Consider the following 24,814-nt stretch of genomic DNA (forward strand, 5'->3'; position numbering starts at 1 on the left):
GGTTTGAAAAATGGTGACCATGTTTCGGGTATTACGAGATGATATTTTGATGCCTGTATACTTTAAGATTCAGGACATTTTATATTATAAAAGATTTACACGTACCTTGTGGGACTATAACGATCTCGATTTTTACGGTATTTTACACTTTCGGAAAAGACGTTTCTTATATAACCCGGTGCACAGGCGAAGATCCCGCCCGAGCACTCACAGAAAAGCACGAGATATTCTCCCATTTTCTCCATAGACATTTCCAAAAAGTATTTAATAACTATTTCTCAGCCTTACGCAAACCAGAAAGCTCTATTATTAATTAACGACATTGAAACTTTTGATTTGAAGCAAATAATTTGGCAAAAAAAAAAAAAAAAAACATTGATTGATAAGAAGGAACTTCTCTGATTGGTGGATCTCAGGTTCCGGCGGGAGATCTGGATCAAGACACAACTGCAGATTGAACTCTTGAATAATTATTAATCAAGCGCGTTTTTCTTTATGTTCTGACTGCAGTCGGGTTTACGAGCGCGTCCACAGTAGTAATGACTGATACTTGCCTATTAATTTTGTCTTCAAAATTTTACTGTAAAATTAAATGTATTTTCTTATTAAATATTGTAATGAGGAGGAGGGCGTGGCCGAGGAACAGCTGCCGTCCGCCAGGAAGGGGAGGAGCTGTTCCGTCTGCCAGGGGTCAGCAAGTTTCTCTCTGTCTCTCCCCTCGCTCTTTCCCTCTCCCCTCTACTTCGTCTCTCCCAGGGCTCCCGAGAGGTGGGGAAGACCTGCCGGCAGAAGGGCAGGAAGGGAGGGAAGTACGTGATGCTGGAGGTTTCCTTGGCCTGAATCGGGCGGCAGAGGAGTGTGATGAGAGAAGGGCGTGACCAGGCCCTGCACTGAATCAGTCCAATCAGTGGGAGCGGGATAAAGAGGAGCCGGGTACACCAGTTCGAGAGAGAGAGAGAGACCCACATGTAGCCTCTGTGTGTTTATGTTTAAGTTCTTTTATGTCATTAAAGTTATGTTGACTGTTCAGCCAGTTCCCGCCGACTCCTTGCCCACCTTAACCCATAACAAATAAACATTATTAGAATTTTTTTACCGTATAACAGTTTTTTAACCCAATTAAAGTTTTTTACTGTAGCATTTTTACATTCTTTTCCCATTCAAATCGTACATTTACATTTAAAAAATGTTTACAGACTAACTATAAGGCTAATCCAGTTCAGTGAGACATTTTTTATATATTCCTAGGTTCAGTATAAATTGTGATTTTGCACTGGCCCCTCTCAAGATAAGAGTTTGATCTTATATCATATCAGACCATCAAACAAAAACCCATTAGAATAAAATGAAGATCTCTTCTAGGAAATCTAAACCTGACTACATAGTCTTAGTAGCTGTTTGTGCCCTTCCGTTGTGTATGGCTTGCCACTATTCAAATGAAAAATTGAAAATTGAGTGCAAATTTGTTCTGATGCACAGGATAGGTCTTTATGTAGCCGAGAAATCACATCTTGTTTATGCTTCCCCCATGCCATGACGCTGTTGTTTATGATTCCTCTGTGGGACAGTGGTGTGGTTTATGGTTTCTCCATGCTGTGCATAGGAGAGGAGCATGGTGCTATACTCAGCCTGACATGATGAAATATCCCCACACTTAATCCTGATTGCTGTGCAAGGTGGCATAGCACTAGTAATAAAAATGCAGCCCCATGCAGCTTTTGAGTTCGTCTCTGCACTACATTAAGTAGGATGGAGAAGTGAAGCTAAGATATGCATATGCACACTACGCAGGAGGAATGTGACCTTGCTCTGCTTGAGCAACTTAAATATTATTCTATATAACTGCTTTTTGTGGACCATTCGTTCAACCTCAGATCTGCTAACAAATTCATTTTTTGCTCTATTGTTGCTGCAAAATAATACTCCATCCCTCTGTACTCTTTTGAAATATTGCTTCTTTGTGTAACTGGGTGGATTGGGGATATTTTTGTGTCGATGTAGTTGTTATCAAATACCTCTACCTCCAGGAGGATAATGGAAGAACGGTGAAGATGTAGAGAGCTAGAGAGAGAAAGAGAGAAATCTGTTCTGGCAGGGCAGTGTATAAGAGGAGCAGCTCTACCCTTCCCAGCTGACAGCATACTATCTGCATGTCTCCAGCTCACATTCAAAAAGAATTTGATTTGAGCGAACCTTCTGTTAGACAGGGGAGGATTTAGTTCCAGCGAGCTCTAGCGACATGCCTTCTGCCTTGGCTGTCAGTTGAAAGCTGTGAAACTGAAAAAGCCTCATGTCATAACTTCAGTTCTGCTGATACAATAGGGGAAGGGGGTGGGGGGAGTCAAATCACCCTCTTTCAGTGCTGTAGTGTTGCGGGCTGTCCTTTTGTGAACCAGTCAACCTATCAATCACACCACTAGCTGATGTTGCTGGATGTTACATAATACTAGGTTGACCCCCACCATGTTTCCTTTCAGAACAAGAGGATATGGCCATACTTGCAGATCTTTCATGTTATTACAGTGGAGAGCGGAATCAACGATTGCACTGACCTCACACATTACTTTAAAACGAATGCTGATGCGTTTCCCTGTTCCTGCCAAAGGTTACACGATGAACGCCGTGGATAACCTCTCATCGAAAATAAAGTATGTAGAAGTGTGTTTTTGTTATAATCTTATATTATCTTTATAGTTTATTAATAATCTTATTTTCTATATTTTAATCAAATACCATAATGTACCTCTCTTTTATAGAGAGAGAGATAGATACCATAGATGGATGGTTAGATATATAGATAGATAGATGGTTAGATATATACCATAGATGGATGGATACCATAGATGGATGGTTAGATAGATAGATGATGGACGGACGGTCTGACAGATACATACTATAGATGGATGGATGGATGGATGGACGGACGGACAGATGCATACTATAGAAGGATGGATGGATGGACATACAGATACATACATGCATGCATACATACTGTAATTAGATAGTTCATTAGATATAGATAGATAGATGACAGACAGGCAGATACATACCATAGATGGATGGATGGATGGATGGACGGACAGACAGACAGATGCATACTATAGAAGGATGGATGGATGGACATACAGATACATACATGCATGCATACATACTGCAGATGGGTGGGTTGGTGGATGGACAGAGAGACAGATAGATACATGCATACATACTCTGGATGGATGGACAGACAGACAGTTAGATACATACATGCATATATACTGTGGATAAATGGATAGATAGATAGACAGACAGACATTATAAATTGATTAACAGATTTAATAAAATTCCTCTTATTAGGATCTCTGATTGTACGTCCATTGTTCTTTTACCACCCATGGATGAGTTACCTCAGAAGAACTTTCTTTTTCAACCTCATCTCTCTCCTCCACAGGGGGAGGAATTAAAAGTAGAGCTGCAAGAGTTGCAAATAATCTTTCCCCTGTAGCAGTGCTTCTTACGAAATGGATTGTCGAGTTAGTGAGGGAGAGAGAGCAGTGTAAGGGAGGGGTAGAGCTGAGGCAGAGGGAGGAGAGATGAGGGCACGTGCACCCCAATCAGAGCACAACAAACAGCAGTCCACCATGCGCCTGGGGGACTAGAGCCTTCTCACTCACTCATCAGGACAGAGCACACTGGATGGGGACGTGTGCTGAGATCCAGACCAGAAGCTTCCACCCTACCACTCTCAGTCTGGAGAAAACTGCCAGCGAGGCACAACCTTGACATATGATCATAGAGCAGCAGCAGGAAAGGCAAGACATAATTGCTCTGATTCTCTTTCTCTCTCGTGCTCCCTCTCTGCACACACACACTCACTCATTCTCCTTAAAGCACACACAGACACACTTCCTCATTATCTTGCATGTAAGTAAGGCTATTTCTCTCAGTCCTGAGCTAAAATCTCTGCTATTCTTTACCAGCAGCTACCAGACTGATTTCAGAGGGGGATTGAAGATAGAAACCTTCTTTTCTGCTCTCCGGCCGTGACGTGTTCAGAGACTAACCGGTCTAGTCTAGTGGACATCCCAGCCATGGAGGACACGCTCACCTGTGCTCCCACCACCTTTTCCCAGGTGTTTGGCCGCCAAGGACAGCTGATGCAAGCTAGTGAGTACTTTTGCTCTTCTGTTATGTGCACCCATGTCGAATCGTATTGGTATGTCAATGTTGATCTAACTATTATTGACCAGTTAGATGTTGTGAACTACATGTATACAAGATAAAGAGCCTTGATCTTCTAGTTTGATGTTAGCTGGATTTATGCTTGTAATTTGGGGACAACCAAGGTTATTTCTGCCGAATTTCAAAAGGTTGTGCACAACTTTCCGACAGGCCTTAGGACAGAAAATATGGCTAAACCCTGTCTGACTGTTTGCTTATGGTCTGTGAAAACTCATCTGGTGAGATCATGGTCCACTGCAAATCCCGATCTCTCGGTTTAGGCTCCCAGAATGCAGAGAGAACCGTCTTCCCTGCTGATTTCAGCCCACTAATGAGGTGCACACAGACAAGAAATGTGTCTGCTGGTGTGTATGTCTGCTTGCTTATAGATGTAGTGAACTTAATAAGTCAGTCATGAGGGCTCGGGTAGGAAGAGGAACATGAAAGTTGTCTTGAGTAGCTGCAAATGTTTCACACCCGTGGATTTTTAAAGTAGATTTTTCCAGCAAGGCTCAGAGCTGTAATTCTGAAACAGTGCAATAATTCTTTGACAGCTTCATAAATATTGAACTCTTAAGCATTGATGAATTATGTATTTTATCTAAAAAATAAAAAAAGGAAGAAGAAAGAAAGAAAAAAATCCAGTGCTATAAATAGAGGTACTGAATCACGCTGGTTCACAAGTTATATCTCAGAGACTTTACTTCTGCATTTATGATTTATTTACAGGGTTTGTGTGATAGAGGTTTGTAAAAATGTACTAAAATCTGTCTGAACTCTTCATTTAAAGTGACCACAGGCAGAAACGACTGACAAACAACTGCTTGCCAACACATAAATTGGAATTAAATACTCGTATAATTTTTTGTAGTTCACCGTCTGGTAAAATCATTTTTTAAATGTATTTTATTTATTTAATATATTGACACTTTGTAAATAAACAATCCTTAAAATCACTGATTTGTTTTCCTTTATGCCTTTGGCAACAGTGTGGCTTATATCAAAATGCTAGGCTTACATTGGACTTTCACTCTCATTAAACCCCATTTTAAAAGTTACGGCTTAGATGTTGGTTGAGCAATCAAATTAAAATAAGACCCGCAGAAGAACACCATTATTTCAAACAGTAGTTTGTAAATGGCATACATACTGCCAGTAATGACAGTCCAAGCACATTCTAATTTGATGTTTAATTTGATACACATTAATGTGCCAATTAGCAGAGGGATGCCATGCTTCCGAATCGGCATTCAAAAGCACTTGATTACTCACTTCTTCTGGGGCATATTCTGAAAGAGAGGGTACATCTTTGGATTTAAGTAGAACAATTCCTGAAATTTTAGATTATATCAGTCAATGATGATTGTCTATTCTGCCTTCTGAGTTTACATTACTGTACATATGCCTTTTACCTAATGTTCTTGATAAATGCTTTCTTTCCAAAGCAACTCATAAAAAGTGCAAATATAGTGTTTAAACCTGTTAAGACAGGATTCGTTTTCTAAATGACATTTGAGTTTCAATTATTATCACCTGACAGCTGAGATTTAATGTACTAAAGATCTCCATGTTTATTCATCCTCCAGATCATGCAGTGATTTTTTTTATTTTTTTTTTACAGAAATGTCCTTCAATTACACTCCTCTGTGGAATTAATGTGTTTAATTAGACTTAAAAAACCCTAACTTACATTTTAACATAATCTTTTCCCACAATAATTCAATGTTGCCATGGTTGCAATAACAATCCAATAACTTGGTCCATTTCACAAAGTGTAAAGGAATATTGCATTATCAGAGTGTTGGATTGCTCGAGTGTGTATTGTTATAAACTAGGACAAATTTGGGGACAAATTTGTCTGAAGTAGTTAGTTATTTGTTTGGGTTTGTCTGTAGTAGGAATGGGAACCAAGAACCGGTTCTAATTCAAAACCGTATGATTTTCATGACTTTTAGGTCTGTCATTTGTTTTAGTATAGAACACTGTACTAAAATACTCTGACAGTGTTTACTGAAACACTATTTAGTGTCAGTGCTGCCTCTCTACTGAAACACAAAGTTCGACCAGTGAAGTACGATTCCCGAACATACAAATCTTTCGAGATGGTTCTTTTGAATCTATAGCGCAAAACAAATTACAACCAGTGTAGTCTGATTCCCGAACAAATTACTAATTCGAGCCGGTTTATTTTCATCTATTATGCGACATGCACAGTGCGACCTGTGTAATCTAAATCTTGAAAGAATGGCTCTTATGAGTTTGTTCTTTTTAGTACATTTACATTTATGCATTTGGCAGACGCATATATCCAAAGTGACTTACAGAGCCCTTATTACAGGGACAATCCCCCCGGAGCAACCTGGAGTTAAGTGCCTTGCTTAAGTGCCGCCTTGTGGTGGCTGTGGGGATCGAACCAGCGACCAGTTTTAGTGAATCTAAAACACTCCAGTCAGAGCAATTACTGAATTAATCTCACTGACCTGGAAGTTATGACTTCTGTCATGTCCAGCTCAAAATAAACCAAGCACTGTTACCTTGTCAGGGCTCGACAATAAGGACTGCCAGAACAAAAAACAAAAAGCGAGAGAGCACAAAAATTCCATGGAGCAAACCAAGTGTTCTAACCAAGGAGCAAGCGTGAGTATATTTATCTAGCAAAGATGTGCAAATGCATAATATACTGAACGCGCTAAGGCACAGTCATGTGCACGCACAAGATCGTGCAGACACTGAGCGCACTCTCCTAGCACTGTCCTCGCTCTTTTCCAAGTGTCTTAGCAGCAGCTATTACCAATGTGTAGAAAATAGCAGGAAAAAACCCCACTTAATGAATTTCGTAGTGGGATTTAACGTGTTTTGCAACATTTTAAGTATCCCCGCACATTCTGTGTTCAGAGTCTGCAAAATCCCCACATTTTTCATTTTTGCATGTTGGTGAACATTAGTAATCCACACATTAGAACAAAAGAAATCAGTTTCTTTCTATAGGACTGAAAATCCATGTCTCTCCATGCATAATGTCTCATCATCATCTCTCTCCGTGCAGCATAGTCTGTTTAACATGCGTGTGCTCTCGTAAAGGGACAGAGTGCTAGTTTTATTCCCACTGTAAAAAAACAAACACATTTTCTCTCATTAATTTGCCTTTAGAGATGAAGCGCCGAATGAGACTTAATAAACTTTGTTAAACCCCAGTTATACACGCGTTTGGAAATCATGAGCTGCTCAGTATCCAAAATGTAATTATACATTTAATTAGGTGATGTTTCAAAATGTAAACATTAATTCAACATGATAATGGCGTTTGATATGAAAAGAAGCAAGATCACTATGGCTTTTAGGCTATTATTATCAGAGCTGTTCAGCTGCAGGGTGAAGATAAATATTTGAAACAGTCTACTTCATATCATCCTCATAAAAGACCTGTTACATGTCTCATTTCTGGACCATACAGGTATTTTTGTTCTTTGTATATCAGGTGTTGTTTTGGTTGTCTGATTTCATGTTATATACACATTGTTAATTCAAAGATTAGGCCTAATATCTCCCTAATGTACATTACACATCACAACCGATTTAGTAGCAAGTCTGTTCTCTCAGCCAATAATCAAATCTTTAATTCAGTGACTAAATCTTTGATCTTTCTTGTGAAAACACTGCACATGGGCAAAAGTTGCATGACTAAACAGGTGACCGAAAACCCATCATCTCCTCCACAGAACTCTTGGCTTAAAAACACATGTGTAAATGGCACGACGGCTGAGGTTAATATGATGTATTTATGAATTTATATCTGTAAAGTGCATATATGGGATTACATAAGGCATAAATCATATCTCGCAAATTATAAATGCGATTACATTTTGGGGGACATTGTATTTAAAAAAAAATTCTCCCCAATTTGGAATGCCCAATTCCCAATACGCTCTAAGTCCTCGTGGTGGCGTAGTGACTCGCCTCAATCCGGGTGACGGAGGACAAATCTCAGTTGCCTCCACGTCTGAGACCATCAATCCGCGCACCTTATCACGATGCTTGAGCATGTTACCGCGGAGACATAACGCATGTGGAGGCTTCATGCTATTCTCCGCAGCATCCACGCACAACTCACCACACGCCCCACCGAGATCGAACCACATTATAACGACCACGAGGAGGTTACCCCATTTGACTCTCCCCTCCCTAGCAACAGGGCCAATTTGGTTGCTTAGGAGACTTGGCTGGAGTCACTCAGCATGCCCTGGATTCAAACTTGCCCCTGCGGGACATTGTATTCAAAACACAAGATATGTAAAAAATATTTATCTTCAGACATATTTTTTAAAGCTATGATGGTAAAAAACAGCTATTTGTGATTTTTGTGTTGGGCCAGTGAAAATTTTGCCTGGGCCAGTAGAAAAAATCCTTAACATTGAGTCGTGCTTGTTATGTAATGTTTAACCTCCCGAGACTCCTGCGTGACTGCTGTGTGCATTTTCCTTTCCCTTTTTTGATTTGTAAATAGAAGCCCCTAAGAAATGTATATATATATATTTTTTTTTAGACCAAGTAGTTTTCCTAAAAGTTCATGTCAACATACATGTTTCTTGTCGTTTTTATTATTTGGGATTATTATTAATAATTAAATAATAATTAAAAAGCTAATATAATGATAAGCTTTAGATAAAACAATATTTAGATAGCTCAGTAAACATATGTGTGTGTTATCGTGATGTTTTGATGTTGTTGGGGGGAACAGGTATGTTAGCGGTGAAATAGGATGGATGGATCGGGTCGGGGGGTTGGGGGATTTGGATTTACAGGGATGAAAGTGTCCCTTTCTCTGCTTGCTCTCTAGAAATAGCAGAAACTTTAATAAATAATGCCCTTTGTTTGCTATGAATCTGTGAACTCATTAGCGAAGCTTCACTGTGTGATATGCAGGAATGTATTAGTGTCTGCGGAGCGTGTGACATTGCCATGATTAATATTCTTCGTGTTGCTTTGGAATGCTGAAAGCCTCTTTACTGAATTTGTGTTTCTGAAGTGCCTGAAGATGAGACTCCTCTGCAATATCTGAGCTTGAGCAGTGCCAAAATACTGTATGTATTACCATCAGCGCTCTCTCTCTCTCTCTCTCTCTCTCTCTCTCTCTCTCTCTTTTGAATGTTTTGTATTCTGGATCATCCATAATGAGATTTTGTAGGTTCAAACATTCTGATCTGTCGTTCCCTCTGAACGCACTGGACGTGGGTTTGTCTGAAGTTTCTGCCTTTATAAACAATGATTTTATTTGGGATGTATTTTTATTTCTTTGCTAAAATATGATATTTTTTTTGGTCCAATTTTCATAAAAGACTTTCTGCAGAGGAGCTAGTGTTTTTTTTGGTGCACTTTTGCCAAACAATTTTCTCTTTTAACACTGATCAAAGTGTTTTGGACTCTGTCTTTGTGAATGTACGTTCTTTAAGTGTTTTGAAAAATCATCTTCTTGCAACACAAAATACGCCACAGCATAGATTACAGTGGCATGGCGAGCCAATGCTTTAATGTGTTGTGATGGGTATGCGAGAGAATGGCTGAGATCCAAGACTGTGCACTCACCCGCCAGCACACAGACTGTTTGGGCAGACGTAACGGACACGGCTGAATGGTGCAGTGATTGTGTGTGTGTGTGTGTGTATGTGTGTGTATGTGTGTGTGTGTGTGTGTGTGTGTGTGTGCAGATGTTACTGATAGCACAGTATGCGGCACCAGTGATCCTAATGGGGATCTGCAGGGGGTGACTGAGTTACACGGTCCCAGGACATAATGGCCTCCTTTTCTCAGTACCTGATCCCTTCTGTTTGATTGAGGAGTGTTTACTGTAGAAATAAGCCTTACCACTGTGAACTAATACAATGAACACATTCTCATACCTGTCATTCTTTTCCACAAGGAAAACTGATGTGAAATCATGTTTTTCCTGTCCCTTCCAATACAGAAATCTGATACGTAATAATTATGGACAAAAATATACTTGTATACGTACAGTGTTGAGGAGTAACGGAATACATGTAACAGGATTACGTGTTTAAAATACAAACTATAAGTAACTGTATTCCACTACAGTTACTATTTAAATAATTGGTAATTAGAACACAGTTACATTCAAAAAGTATTTTGATTACTGAAGAGATTACTTTGCATTTTGTAGTCATTTGTTTAATTTTATATTTAGTCCTTTCAGATGGAAAGATTTAGACATAAATGATGCGATCCAAAGAGCATTTGAACAGTGGTGAAACTTTCTTATGATGTGTTACATTCATTTGAGCAGACAGAGAAGTAAGTTTGGAGCAGAATAAATAGAAATATTATATTTCTATTTTAAATTGTCAGTTTTACGCTAAGCTAAAATGCTATTTCTAGACATTTTACATGCACGTTATCAAGCCCTTCATATTTATCAAGAAAATTCACGTTGGATCATAATTTCTTTTTTTCTAGTAAGACCTTTGATATTAGGGTAAAAGTCTTAATCTTAATAATAATGTTTGTACCCCGAGGGGGTGTCCACATACTTTTGGCCATATAGTGTATTTCTATGAATTCCTAGATTTCACATCTAGGAATTGGATATATTACATTGTGAAGTGAAATACCACGTTCTCCACTTCATGTTTGCACATGTACTTTAGATTAAATGTCACAAACAAATAGTGGAATTGGAAATATGAACATGTATGCCCTCATTTATGGACTATAATTTTATATATGGGTATTTCTTCATTTTGGTCGATTTCATGTCCTTTGTGAGCTGAGTATGTTTATTGGGCACCAATGGTACATGGTAAATGGTCTGCACTTATATAGTGCTTTTTTCTAAACTCAAAGGTTACCAAAGCACTTTACACTGTGTACCAATCACCCATTCACACACACTCATACACCAAGGCGCTAGCCTGCCATTGGGAGCAACTTGGGGTTCAGTGTCTTGCGTGTGGAGTCGTGTGGGCCGGGAATCGAACAGCCAACCTTGCGATTAGCAGCCGACCCGCTCTACCATCTGAGCCACTGCCGCCACCAATCAAGCTGTAATTTTGCTAAATTAAGCAGAAAGTGTGAAAATATCATTTAGAATGCATAACATGTATTAAAACGAACCTAGCAAGAGAAAGGATTTCCAATTTGTTTCCAGAAATGTTTAAAATATAATTTCCATCACTGTCATTTCCACCACAGAATTGTATTAAACAAAATACAGAATTTACACTGTGGTGGAAATGTTCATGACTTAAAAAAAATAAAAACAATATGCAAAAATGACATAAATATTCTTTGATCCATACACTGTTAGACATCCTTAGTAGAAAAATATAAACATTTATTGTGTGAAACTATTTTAACAACACTATTTTCTATGTGCATTCGGTAGTTTTTTTTAATGTATGTTGTCTTGGACTTACACTTATGAAACAGATTTTAGTTGCAGATGCCATTGTAGAAATTCACTATTCACAATGAGCCATAATTAATGTAACTCGTGAGTGCAAGTGTTCATTAAAAAAGTGAATACTGAGATTAAGCAAGTGGTATTCGGCTGGTCATGTGATTCTAACATGGCAGCCTCCATGAGGAGACCCTCTTCAATGTAAAATAAAAGAGCTTTTATAAGGTTACTGATATAAAAGGATTCTTCATCACATGTGAGAGCTCTGATATAAATGATATTATACGTACATTTCAAAATTACAATTAATGTCTGGAGCACCTTATTAGGTACACCTGTACATCTACTTATATAATCATCCAATCATGTGGCAGCAGAGCAATGCATAAAATCATGCAGATAGGGGTCAGGAGCTTCAGTTAATATTCGCATCAACCATTAGAATAGGAAAAAAAAACTTGATCTTGTAGACTTGATGTAGACCGTGGCATGATTGTTGGTGCCAGACGGGCTGGTTTGAGTATTTCTATAACTGCTGATCTCCTGGGATTTTCATGCACAAAAGTCTCTAGAGTTTACTCAGAATGGTGCCAAAAACAAACAAAAAAAACATCCTGTGAGGGGCAGTGCTGTGGGCGAAAACACCTTGTTGATGAGAGAGGTCAATGGAGAATAGCCAGACTGGTTTGAGCTGACAGAAAGGCTACAGTAACTCAGATAACCACTCTGTACTATTGTGTTGAGCAGAAAAGCATCTCAGAATGTCCAACACATTGAACATTGAGGCGGATGGCCTACAACAGCAGAAGACCATGTCTGGCACTTAATTAAGACCATAGATTTCCTAATAAAGTGCTCAGTGAGTGTATATACGTAGACACAAATTGCATAAAGAGACTTGAAGGTCAAATTCTAATTAGCTTCAAAAGCACTTATTTTAAACTGTCCTGCTGTGTGATATGATAAATTGCATCTAAATCTATTTAAAACAGCAATTTTCTTTCTCATTATAAATTAGAGATTACTTGGAATAATTGCACTTTTAAAAATTAATTTGTCACACCCCAAATTGAAAATTACAAAACTTATATAGAGTTGAACAGTTGCATAAAAACTGTCCCTTATACAAATATAATTTTAAATTAAAAAGTCTTAATGTAAAAAAAAAAAGAAAAAACGTTGACATCCATTTCCATTTGTTAACTACTCATAAACACTTGTAGACAAAAGCTATTTAACAATCTGTTATTAATTAGGAATAATTTGAATTCAAAGATCAAAGATCAACTCACAGGTTTTCTATAACACAAATCAAAGCTAATTTGTTTAGGATATACATTACTTGTTCAATGTTAAATTTAAAGTTGCATGACAGTGGTATGTATTTCTATCATGCCCTGGTAGAGTGTGGTACTCTCTCTGTCCAGCTTTGTTCTGGGAGCACTTTTTGGTTATTTGTTTGCTACTGCAAAGTCTGTTTGCACAGAGCTCAAGAATAAGTCACCTTTCTGCACCATTGGTCAAGTGTAGAAGAGGTGATACGGCAGTGGAAAAACAATTGCATCAACAGAATTGTCTAGCAGTAGACATATCTTTCTTCTGTCACCTCTAGTGAGAGGGACTGACCTAAAGCCAGATATTATAGCAGACAGAGTATAATCAGAGCTATCCGGATACTGCACGTACAAAAAAGCAAAATGGTTACCTTTGAAATTTAAGCCACACTAAAACATGTATGAGCGTCTTTGCATTACTATACATTGTGCTATAAGATTGTGCATACTTTTCAAGCAAAACATTTCACAAAAAGATATTTGTTGGATTAAATGCTAAAAGAATGGATGCATTGTTAAAAAAATATGGACCATTTTCTTGTATAGGACAGTTTCTGTTTGTCAAACGTTAGTGGAACATGTGTTTATGAGTAGAACTACACTTGTGGTTACTCTGCTAGGACACCTGTGTGAACGTTCGGGCGACTGACTTGGAACCAGTTGGTAAGAAAAGGTCTAGCATTATTTGCTTGCAGATGCCACTTAGTTTAATATTTTGTTTAGGCAGTAGTCCGTTTCTGCCACTGACAATTTGTAATAATGATAAATGCCACAACAATACAGAGCCACATTGCTTTCTCATTCATCTACATTATTATTATTCCACTTCATATGTTTTAAAGCATATTTTCAAGGTATTTTAGAAGCTTACAGACTCTCGCTGGAATATACACATTAGTTACTCGCAGTTCTTTTACAGAGTGTGTATTGCACAATTGATATTGTTTGAGGTAGAATGTCGTAAAAAGATAAAACTGCAAAACTTGATAGTCTCTTTGCAGTGGTTAAATCTGCATTGACTGGAGTCAATTTATGTCCCTTCCGGGGCCTGACAATCACTCAATCAGTCAATGGAATCCTACTTCTCACTGTTACTGAATCTCACAGCCATTCGATTATTGGCTTGGGAAGCAGCTGAGATGGCATCGTTTCATGTTTATGCCATTCGATTTTTAATTTCTACTTAGTGTAACCACCCAGTTTTGTAGAGCAGCTTTTTATACCAGTGAGAATTTGCTGATTGGCTTCTGCAATCGTCAATTTCGAGAACTGTAGTGTTCCCAATTGGACAGAAATCCACATTACTTCTAAGTCTATTTGAAAGAAACAGGCGTTAAGTGGCAATGCAGCTGTTAGTGCGGAAAAGGCTTAAAGGGAGAGCGTGTTGATTAGAGTATTCTCGTGAATTTTAAGCAGGGTCCAGTTTTGTTTGAATGTAAGCTTTGGCGTTTGAAGATTTCTGACCTATTTCACTTATAATAGGAAAAGTGATGTAACACTCTCTAAACTGCAAAAGATACACACAACCCTTCCCCTGGAGAGTTTCTGTAAGGAATAAGATCAAAACGTATAACCCACTACATGAGCTTGTGTGGATTTGCCTCATGCTGTTTAGGTGTGATTTTAGGCTGGTTTCATCAGATTGACGGGTTACTTGGAGTCCTAAAATTGCTTTTGGATATCAGCCCCTACACATGATGTTCTGAAGTGCTCTGAATAGTGTTTACATCTGAGGGAATATATTTTGACAGAGGCAGCTGGCAAGACATGAGCAGCTAAAGAACTTCCTGCATGCAAATTTGTTTTCTCCTGAAACCACTTCAAAGGGATCAAATAATATGTCTGTGGCAAATACGTCTTATTTTTAATTCATTTATTTTGAAAATTTGACACGTCATCCGGAATGTGGGATTAAATCCACATAGTTCATATTCATTATGTAACTTGAATACTGCTTAATATTATCAGATCTCCCCACCCTCGTTTCTCAATTTATCCTCTTTTTTGCTATTCTCTGTTTTTCGAAGAAAAAGGGGTCGACTTTTTTACGCAAATAAGATTTTTGTTTTATGTATTCTTTTTTAAAGTTCTAATGAAAGGACTTGTCATAACTGAAGTGCTCAAGCGGCTTACTCTTGCTATGCTTACCTCCGTAGACAAACGTGACTGTTCTCTAATGTCTAATTGAAAATACACACCGTGACTGTCTTGTAATATAAAGGTGCTCTACGTGATTTTTTTTCATGGAATGGTGTGCAGAAAATGTCCTGCTCCCTAAAAGATATGAATAAAATAAGTGCTGTGAGATATCTCACTCTCTGTGACAACATAAGACTCTGTAAACAGCAAACAAAAATGTGTCCGCGAGGCTGTGGTCTCTGATGCTTTCTAGCTGTCAATCATTTTGCTCTTTCTCATGGTATTGTAGTTGTAGCAAATTATTGAGGCTTAATGCCATTTTTATGCCATGTCACTCATAACTGTTGTCAGTTGAAAGCGCTATTTTGCTGCTGTTGTTTTTGACAACAGCTCCTGCTTGATGTCGGTCACAAAAGCTCATTTGGTATCTTTGAAATACAGGGTTTTGGAAAAAGTAGGTGTGGCTAATCCAACATTTTAGCTTGTGGAAATTCTAGAATGGCTAAAATTGCTTCCAGCACCTTTACATTTTGTAGTTGCTGTCTGGAAATCCTGTTGAAGACTTTTTAGAATATTCAAATTTGTTACGCTATTATCTAAAACCTGTGCATTATTAACAATCAATTTTGCCAAAAATCCTCTAATCTGCAATGCACTAGATGTCTGCTGACACCTGGTGGACATTTCTGGGCATTTCTTGATTGAAAAATATATTTTGTAAAAATTCCAAAAATGTCCACTTTTGTATTGCTTGCACTAATTTTTAAGTGAACTCTTTGCTGATTCTAATTAAGTAAAAGTGACAGAAATTATTATATTGTTACTGATATTTTATAATGAGTTTTCTGAATATAAGCAACTTGTGCATGGTTAAAAATGTGCACATTATTTTATTGAAAAATCACATCATAATCCATGTATCAATATGATACAACTTGCCTTTGAGGTATACAGTTTTATGCACAAGTTTGGCCACACCTTCATTTGGATTTAATTTATACCATATGGAAACAGTAACATTTCAGTTCTGAAATAACATTTATTGAATCAACAGAAACAGTGCAATGTGAGTCATGATAAAAACAGACAGGTGCAAAAATGTGGGCACCTCAATGGAATCTCATATCAATATTTAGTAGAGCCTCCTTTTGCTGAAATAACAGCCTGTAGTCACTACTTATAGCCACTGATAAGTCCCTGAATTTTGGCTGCTGGTATTTTGGACCATTTTTCCTGGCAAAATGTCTCCAGTTCAGTCAGGTTTGATGGTTTCCGAGCATGGACAGCCTGCTTTAAATCGATGATGTTCAAGTCTGGAGACTGGGATGGCCATTCTAGAACATCGTATCTGTGTGTGTGGATAAATTACTTGGTAGATTTGGAATCCATGCAACCCTAAACTTTGACAAGGTTTCCAGTACCTGTGCTTGCCACACAGCCCCATTGCATGATGGACCCTCCATCAAATTTTACAGTAGGGAGCAGATTCTTCTCTAGGATTGCTGCCCTCTTTTTCCGCCATACAAAGCGCTTCTGGCTGCGACCAAATAAAGCTATCTTAGTTTCATCTGTCCACAGCATTTGCATACCTCAAATGACTCTGCTTGTTGGCAGTATGCACAAAAAGGCTTTTTCCACATCACCCTTCCATTGAGCTGTTCCTTGTGTAAAGTGCGCTGGACTGTGGTCAGCAGCAAGATATTCTTGGAGCTCTTTGGAGGTGGTCTGTAGTTTGTCTGTGACCATTCTAACCATTCTTCGCCTTTGCCTTTCAGATATTTTTCTTGGCCTACCACATCTTTCCTTCAAAAGGACTGTTGTTGTGGCCCTCCATTTTCTAACTATATTTCTGACTGTGGAGACAGAGACCTTAAACCTTTGTAATAAGTTTTTGTATCCTTATCCTAATTCATATTGATGAATTATCCTAGTTTTTAAGTCATTATGGAGTTCTTTTGAGGTTCCCATGTTGCTACTTTCCAGTAGAGAATCAAAGAGAAGCACAACTAGCAATTAGCTACCTTGAATATTCTTTTTAATGATTGGTTGCACCTTTATTTTCAGTTTAATGTTCACTGAGCCAATCAAATCAATTTTGTGTTGCAGTCAATCAGCATTTAGTGACTACAGGTATTCAAATCAACACAATTGAAAGGGTGGCCAAACCTTTGCACAGCCTAATTTTTACATTTGATTTTATTTCTTACAACTCAATACTGCTACACTAAGAATTTTTGTCTGATAAACATCACATTATCAAGCTTTCTCTAGAAACTGAATGGCATATCACTACAATCTTTTCTTAAAAAGACAGAGCAAATTATAATGCAGCCTCAGAGGGGTGCCCAAACTTTTGCATAAATCTGTATCTCTCAATCACCATTCCATTCCATTCATGCCCACCACAAAAAATAAATAAAATAAAGAATAACAGAACTTTGAAAATTCTGACATATACTTGGTATAAGATATGTTTAAAGTGTGAACTAATATTAATGTGTATTTTCATATATTATGCCTGCTCTGTCATTTTAAAGGTCTCATTATTTTACATTACATGCTATTATGATGGCATTATGATGTCATCTTACCATAAGTTCCTGAGACCCAGCCAAAAAAGTTTTACAATTTTCCTTTTTTAAATGTCGATATAGTGTTTGGTGCATAAAATACATATGATAAAAAACATGTATTGTTGAAGAATATTTGATCCATATTGTATTTGATGTGCTGAATTGGACTGTAATACATTTCAATTCATTTTTATAGACAAAGGAGATGATGTTGTCAATGACCAAACTCTCAAACATTTTGTATCTCTAAAAAGCCCAGGGAGTCCTCTGATAATACCCCAAGATTTACTTCTGTAACACGTATGGGCTAACAAAAATCTTAAATAACAAATGTCCTACACAAAAATGAATAGTTTGTCTAATGTTACTAAAACAGTTTAAGTTCCAAAAATGTGAATTTTCTGACAGTTCTTTCATGTATGTCAGGCTTTACAGGGTTAATTTATCTACTAACAATGTACAGCACAAATTGTATGTACACTGGTGACCAAAAGTTTGGAATAATGTACAGATTTTGCTGTTTCAGAAGGAAATTGGTACTTTAATTCACCAAAGTGGCATTCAACTGATCACAAAGTATAGTCAGGACATTACTGATGTAAAAAACATTATCATCACTATTTGAAAAATATCATTTTTGATAAAATCTAGACATGCCCCATTTCCAGCAGCCATCACTCCAACACCTTATCCTTGAGTAATCATGTTAAATTGATCATTTGGTGCTAGAAAATCCCTATCCGTTATATCAAACACAGTTGAAAGCTATTTGGTCCATTAAATGAAGCTTTACATTGTTTTTGTGTTTGTTTTTGAGTTGCCACAGTATGCAATAGACTGGCATGTCAATATTATGTCAGAAATGGCAAAGAAGAAATGACGATTGGAAATGATGCCCAATAAAACATATCTGCTTACAGGTGATATATTTACCATGAATTGTCTTTGTTTTTTCAAACATCACTTGTCTCATATTTCATCTCAAGCATGCTCTTCAGTGACACTTCTTGGTTAACTAATTCACTAGCTTTTGAAAAATTGTATTGGGCGCAAAATAGTTTTGTGTGCATGGTTAAAATGACTCCACAACTGTGGGACAGTTGTACTTTTTGAAAATTATATAGAAATCACTTTTACTCTCTATAAATATTGAAATGGTTTGTTTATGTCACACTTTGTTTAGATTATCATAGATTTAAACATGGAATAATTTGTATTTTTATAATGGATTTTCATTATTTAATATTGAAAGTCTGGGTCTGGTACAAGGCTAACTCTGTAAAATCTATAAAATCAGTCACATCTATATAAAATGCATTTGAAAAGTACCAAAAATACATGCACACATGCAAAACATCTTAGAGCAGGTTTTATTTCACACCTTTCTGGTTTTGTGCAATTGGGGGCAATTGTAATCTTTTTTTAATGTCATTATTGTACAAGAAACCTTGTACTACAATTTTATTGCAATGGACTTGTTTTTAGAATAGCTTTCTTTCATGCTTCAGTAGCCAAGCATTCATTTCTAACTTCTGAAACAAGAGATTATGCTGCTCTCTCTTTTCCTTTGAGAAAATAATTTTAATCACTTGCAGCCTCTTTGGTCCTTTTATATAGGATTATTATTCAACCTTAGCGTAAATATGAAATTGGATGCATTTATTTTTGCTGGCAACAGCTGTATATTTATCTTTAAATGGTCGTTTTATGCACCTGCTTATCTCAAAGCTTGAGGGACACCTAAATGACAAAATGGATGTTAAACATTAAATAAATCATTTGTCACCTCAAGCTTGAGTCATAAAATGTGATTTTGGTTGATATAACCTTTAAAAGTTGCACAATTGCTGGATTTTTCCATCCTGCGTGCTTGTTTGTTGGTTGGAAAACCATGTGCATTAGCTAAATAAACACACATTATTGCACATTTTTGATTTCATCCTCTACCATGTAGAGATACTGCACACTTAACACTGTAATTATCTATTTTCATTGTTAGACACATACTGCTCTCCCATCTGTGTGCAAGACGTGACTTGAATATTAAAACCTTACATTTTACTGCTCAATAGAGATGAGTCTCCTGACATCAGCTAGGGTAGACGTGGTCTTTTTCTTCATCAAGCACTACTAGCTCAGCCTGTTGGATTGGGACATATTAACGCACATGGGTGGAATATTCTGCCTGCTTTTGCTAGATGTATTATGAGAAATGTGTTGAATGTTATATTCTTTGACTTTCATTTGACTTGAGGCTCCAGCCTTATCTTTTCTCATTCTCCCTCATCCTTTGCTCAAGGAGGAGTGTTGCTGTCAGTTGCTTGCAAAATGGCAAGATATTAACAAACAATTCAGCTTGTGTTGACACACGGGGATTGAGAGGTATGACAAAAGGGGTTTATTTTGAGCAAGATTAAGGAAAATGAGGACACTGCGAGGAGTTTTGATGACAGCAGCCACGTTTGCTTTGCTTGGTGACATGTAATAGACTAAAGCTTATTAGTGATCAGTCACACTTTAGATTCCTCCAGGCTGGGCTTGATTTAGACATCTGAGACAGCGCTGGGGCAAACTTTTACCACTGATTTAAAATGATTAAAGCTATTACAGCCGTGACAGATAAATTCAGGAGTTTAAAGGTTAAAGATGAACATTGACATTCTGTACTCAACAGTGTTATGGTAATGCCTATATCATTTCAAAGTCCCCGGGGGAATCCCTCAATTCTTAATTTCATTCATTATCAACATAATCTGGTAGTTTAAATGGGCCAAAAGTTAAATCCCCATGATATTGCTTGACGAATGCAGTTTGAAACAGGGCTGTCTTAATTTCAGTAAAAAAATTGGAGAGTCCCACATTAATAATAATTCTCATTCTAGAGAGCATTTGATTGGACACAAATCTGTGCAGTGCAAGATTTCTCATCAATATTTTTGGTCAATTGTTCCAGAGAGAAAAAGATAAGTTCACCCAGTCTCATTATTTATTCACTTTCAAGACATCCCAGATGTGTATGACTTTCTTTCTTCTGCAGAACACAAATTAAGATTTTTAGAAGAATACCTCAGCTCTGTAGGTCCATTCAATGCAAGTGAATGGTGACCAGAACTTTGAATCATTTAAAATAACATAAAGGCAGAATAAAAGTAATCCATACGACTCCAGTGGTTAAATCCATATATTCAGATGCGATATGATAGGTGTGGGTGAGAAACAGATAAATATATAATTCCTTTTTTTCTATAAATCGCCACCTTTGACCAGCCCCGAGCAGTAGGTGGCGATGTGAATGAAGACTATGAATTGCCGAAAAAAAAAAAGGAAGAATATGAAATATACATTTATGTATTATTTTGCCAACTAGGATACAGCCAGCTTTTGGGTGAACCACAAAACATGTTTGAATACGTTTCCAGTATAATAATACAACAGGTCTGTCAGTTTTTGACATTCTAGGGTACAGCAGCAGACACCTTGTGTGCTGCCGTATAAAGTTCATTGTGTGCAGCCCAGTAAAGACGGATGATTGACACAACATGACAGTAAAACTTTGGTTTTGACAACCTAGCTATGGGCAATATATGTGTCTTCAACAAGCTTAAAGGCTGCCTGAGTTTTGAAATGCCTGGATCTGCATTGTTCAAATATGGATGGAAGGTAACAATCACAATCCATTGTGTAGGCACTCTATAGTCCGCTCATGTCTGACTTATGGAAGAGGAAAAGCTGCACTCTTCTTAACTGTTTTTTTTCCTTGTGTCTCCATCAGATTGACTAACAGCAGGATGAGGTCATATTCAGCAGCAGACAGAAGGAAAATAAGACTGGAGTGAATAGATTAATTCATGCAGGTCTTGCTTTTGTGCAGGATGAGTGATCCATCCATCATTTAGCTAAGAGTCAACTCTCCTTGCACTTTGAGCAGAGGTGTCTAAAATGAACAGAAACGGCTGTAATGAGACTAAACTCATGAAAAACAGCTCCACTTAGTTGAAGTAGACCCTACAAAGCATTGCCTACATGATTACATACATTAGCTATGTTTGAAATACCATAGCCATTACCATACTACTTTTACTATTTCTGCAGCATGAAGTATGTATACTGTTCTTAGTATGCTATCTTCTGAATGACATACTAACATAATATTACTATTTCTGCAGCAGTGTGAATACTGTGCACAGTATGCACATTTTCTAAATGGTATCTTCGGAATGGCATACAACCATACTATTATTTTTTCTGCAGCATGCAGTTTGTATACTATACAGAGTATGCAAATGTTTTGTATGATATCTTCGGAATAGCATTCTAACATGCTATAACTATTTATGCACTATGCAGTATATATACTGCGCACAGTGTGGACATTTTCTGTGCGCTATCTTTGGAATGGCATACTACCTTACTACTATTTCTTCAGTATGCAGTACGTATACTGTGCAGAGTATGAAAAATGTCTGCGTATGCTAAGTTTGAAATAATACCATAATACTACAACTTCTCCAGAATGAAGTATGTATACTTTTCTCAGTATGCTATCTTCAGAATGGCATACTAACAGAATATTACTCTCTCTGCAGTGTGTAAACTGCACATACTACCGAACTATTAATACTTCTGTATTATGCATACTGTGCAAAGTATGCAAATTTGTGCATGCATTCTTTAGAATAGCATATTACCATACTTTTACTATTTTTGCATTATACAGAATGTATACTCTGCACAATATGCAAGATTTATGTATGCTGTCATCAGACTGGCATACTACCATACTTCTCTTAATATTTCTGCAGTATGCAGTTAGTATACTGGGAAGAGTATGCACATTTTTGTATATGCTACCTTCAGAATAGCATACTACATACTATTACTATTTCTGCAGTATGTATATTGTGCAGAGTATGCACATTTCTGTATGCTATCTTTGGAATAGCATACTACCATACAACTCATTATTTCTGCAGTATACAAAATTAATACTGATCTCGGTATGCATGGAATACTCAGATGATCTACTACATTTGTAATAATGTGCAGTATACAACAGAGAGCACGCTGTGCAGAATACTGTATTCCATAATCCAGTGTGCTTTACTTGACCTTCAATTTCCAGTGTGAAATCATTATTGTTTTATTTGATAGAACTGCCAAAAGTGAAGACACCTTTCTACAAAACTGAATTAAACATGCAAAATAACCACATTTATTTTCAAGATACTGGATGCCTACTGGATGAGGAAATAGGATTTTTTCGGAACTGGTTATTGTTGCGTAAGGCCAACTGTTTCACGTGCCATTTAAACAAATAGTAGGCAGTATACAGTGTATACTGTGCAACATTCAGTAAGTAGTAAGGTAGAATTCCATTCCAAACATAGCCATCCTTTCCTTTCTCCTTAACACAAACCAGATCTATTTATGTCACCTGATAGTGCTGAAACACTCTGCAAACATATTACTGGTGTTGTCTGTTACTTGAATAATTTTGTTTACATGCAGTAAATGCATGTCCATGTTTAAAGGTGCTGCAAGCAGTTTTCTAAACTTGTCTTAAATAACAACACACCCTCTCTCCAAAACCCTCCCTCCAATGACTTGTCAGCAAACCTGAACATGTTAAATGATTCACATGCACATCCGCAACAAGTACCAGGTGTGATATCTCAGGACATCATTTTAGTGACATCTGTCAGGTAATAAGGACATTTTAAGCATGGTAAAAACAAACTTGCTTACAGCACCTTTAATGCATGCTGTGACAAACATTTAAAAAGTATAATGATGTTTGCTTAACAATACACTCTGTGCATCACCAGCTTACAAATGATACATTTAACACCTAAAACGAAAACAAGCCGTTTTCAAATTTCTCTGCAAGGTATCAATTTTCATATGCAAAAAGTTTGGAAGCTCGTGTTTTCCTTTTAGAGGTGTTGAGAAGTGCTGACCCACTTTCCTCCTCTGAATATGACAGGCGCTGGCATTCACACACAAACACCCTTAATTGGCTCAAGCCTTGTCACAGGTTCTCCCAGTAGTTTTTGCTTTCAAAAAGCGCATCATTGAGGCATTAAAAATCGACGTGCGTCATGCCAGTGCTAATCTGCCTTGGGGATGCCTCTACCTAGCCATATTTATCTTTGCCTTGCATGTAAAAACTGAAGTTGCCTTTGACTGTTCTCGCATACTAAGCTTGGGCAGATATATATAGGCCTACTTACATTTGCATTTAGATTTCATTTAGCAGACAATACATACAACATTTTATATGTGTTCAAGTGGTCCTTAAAGGAAAATTGTACCAAAAATGAAATTCTGTCATTACCCTCATGTCGTTCCAATCCCGTTTGACTTTCTTTTGTCGAACACAAAAGTTTGCATTATATTCCAAGTCTTCTAAATCCATACTAAAATGTAAGTCTTCATTCACTGAAAATCTTTACATCTGCCCAAGCTCTCCTTGGTGTGTTCATTAGAGACATTCCATTCCATTGAGTCTTTTACTCTATGTGGCAACCCTCATCATTTTCGCACTATGCTACTAAAAATGTCTGTGATTAGCTACTGGCTGGTAAACTTTCAGATTTCACTCTGTGATTCAGTAGTATATTGTTAAAGAAGCATCAAGACCCTTTCACTGGATGTTGAGAGTAAAAGTTTGGTTTGGCTCCACTGACGGTCCATGTAATGTCCAAAGTGTCCAAAGACGAGATCCACGGTATCCATTAATGATTGAAAAATGTCTGTTTTAATGACCTTTCTATTAAAGTCAGTTGTTGATTAAAATTATTTTAATCACGCATAGCACGGATGTGGTTAAGAAGCCATTCGACTCCTCTCTGGTTAATGTGCGCTTAACGAAAACACGGAGACCCTCATTGAACTGCCAGTTTTCTTAAAGAGACAGTACCGTTTTAGCATGTGTTGTACAAATCAGTGTAAATTATTCTAAATAGTAAAAAATATGTGTGTAAACAATAAACATAGCTATCTCTCTCTCTCTCGCGCTATCTCTCTCTCTCGCTCTCTCTCTCTCTCTCTCTCTCTCTCTCTCTCTATATATATATATATATACATACAAGCTCTGGAAAAAATTAAGAGGCCACTGCAAAATTATCAGTTTCTCTGGATTTACTATTTATAGGTAT

General features: G+C 37.3%; 1 protein-coding gene across 2 annotated transcripts in view; it reads left to right on the forward strand.

Moving 5' to 3' along the window:
* Positions 1-3,980: 3,980 nt before the first annotated feature.
* LOC127626059 (kazrin-like) overlaps positions 3,981-24,814 on the forward strand; it is a 227,290-nt gene continuing 206,456 nt past the window's right edge. Inside the window, exon 1 of one of the 2 annotated variants that reach the window (XM_052101594.1) lies at positions 3,981-4,146. In XM_052101594.1, the coding sequence (XP_051957554.1) occupies positions 4,071-4,146 (76 nt within the window). In that variant the 5' untranslated portion in view covers positions 3,981-4,070. The remainder of the gene's footprint in view (positions 4,147-24,814) is intronic. The other variant, XM_052101595.1, reaches the window with a different exon arrangement.

This window comes from Xyrauchen texanus, chromosome 32 (genome assembly GCF_025860055.1).
Source record: "Xyrauchen texanus isolate HMW12.3.18 chromosome 32, RBS_HiC_50CHRs, whole genome shotgun sequence".
Lineage (NCBI taxonomy): Eukaryota > Metazoa > Chordata > Actinopteri > Cypriniformes > Catostomidae > Xyrauchen > Xyrauchen texanus.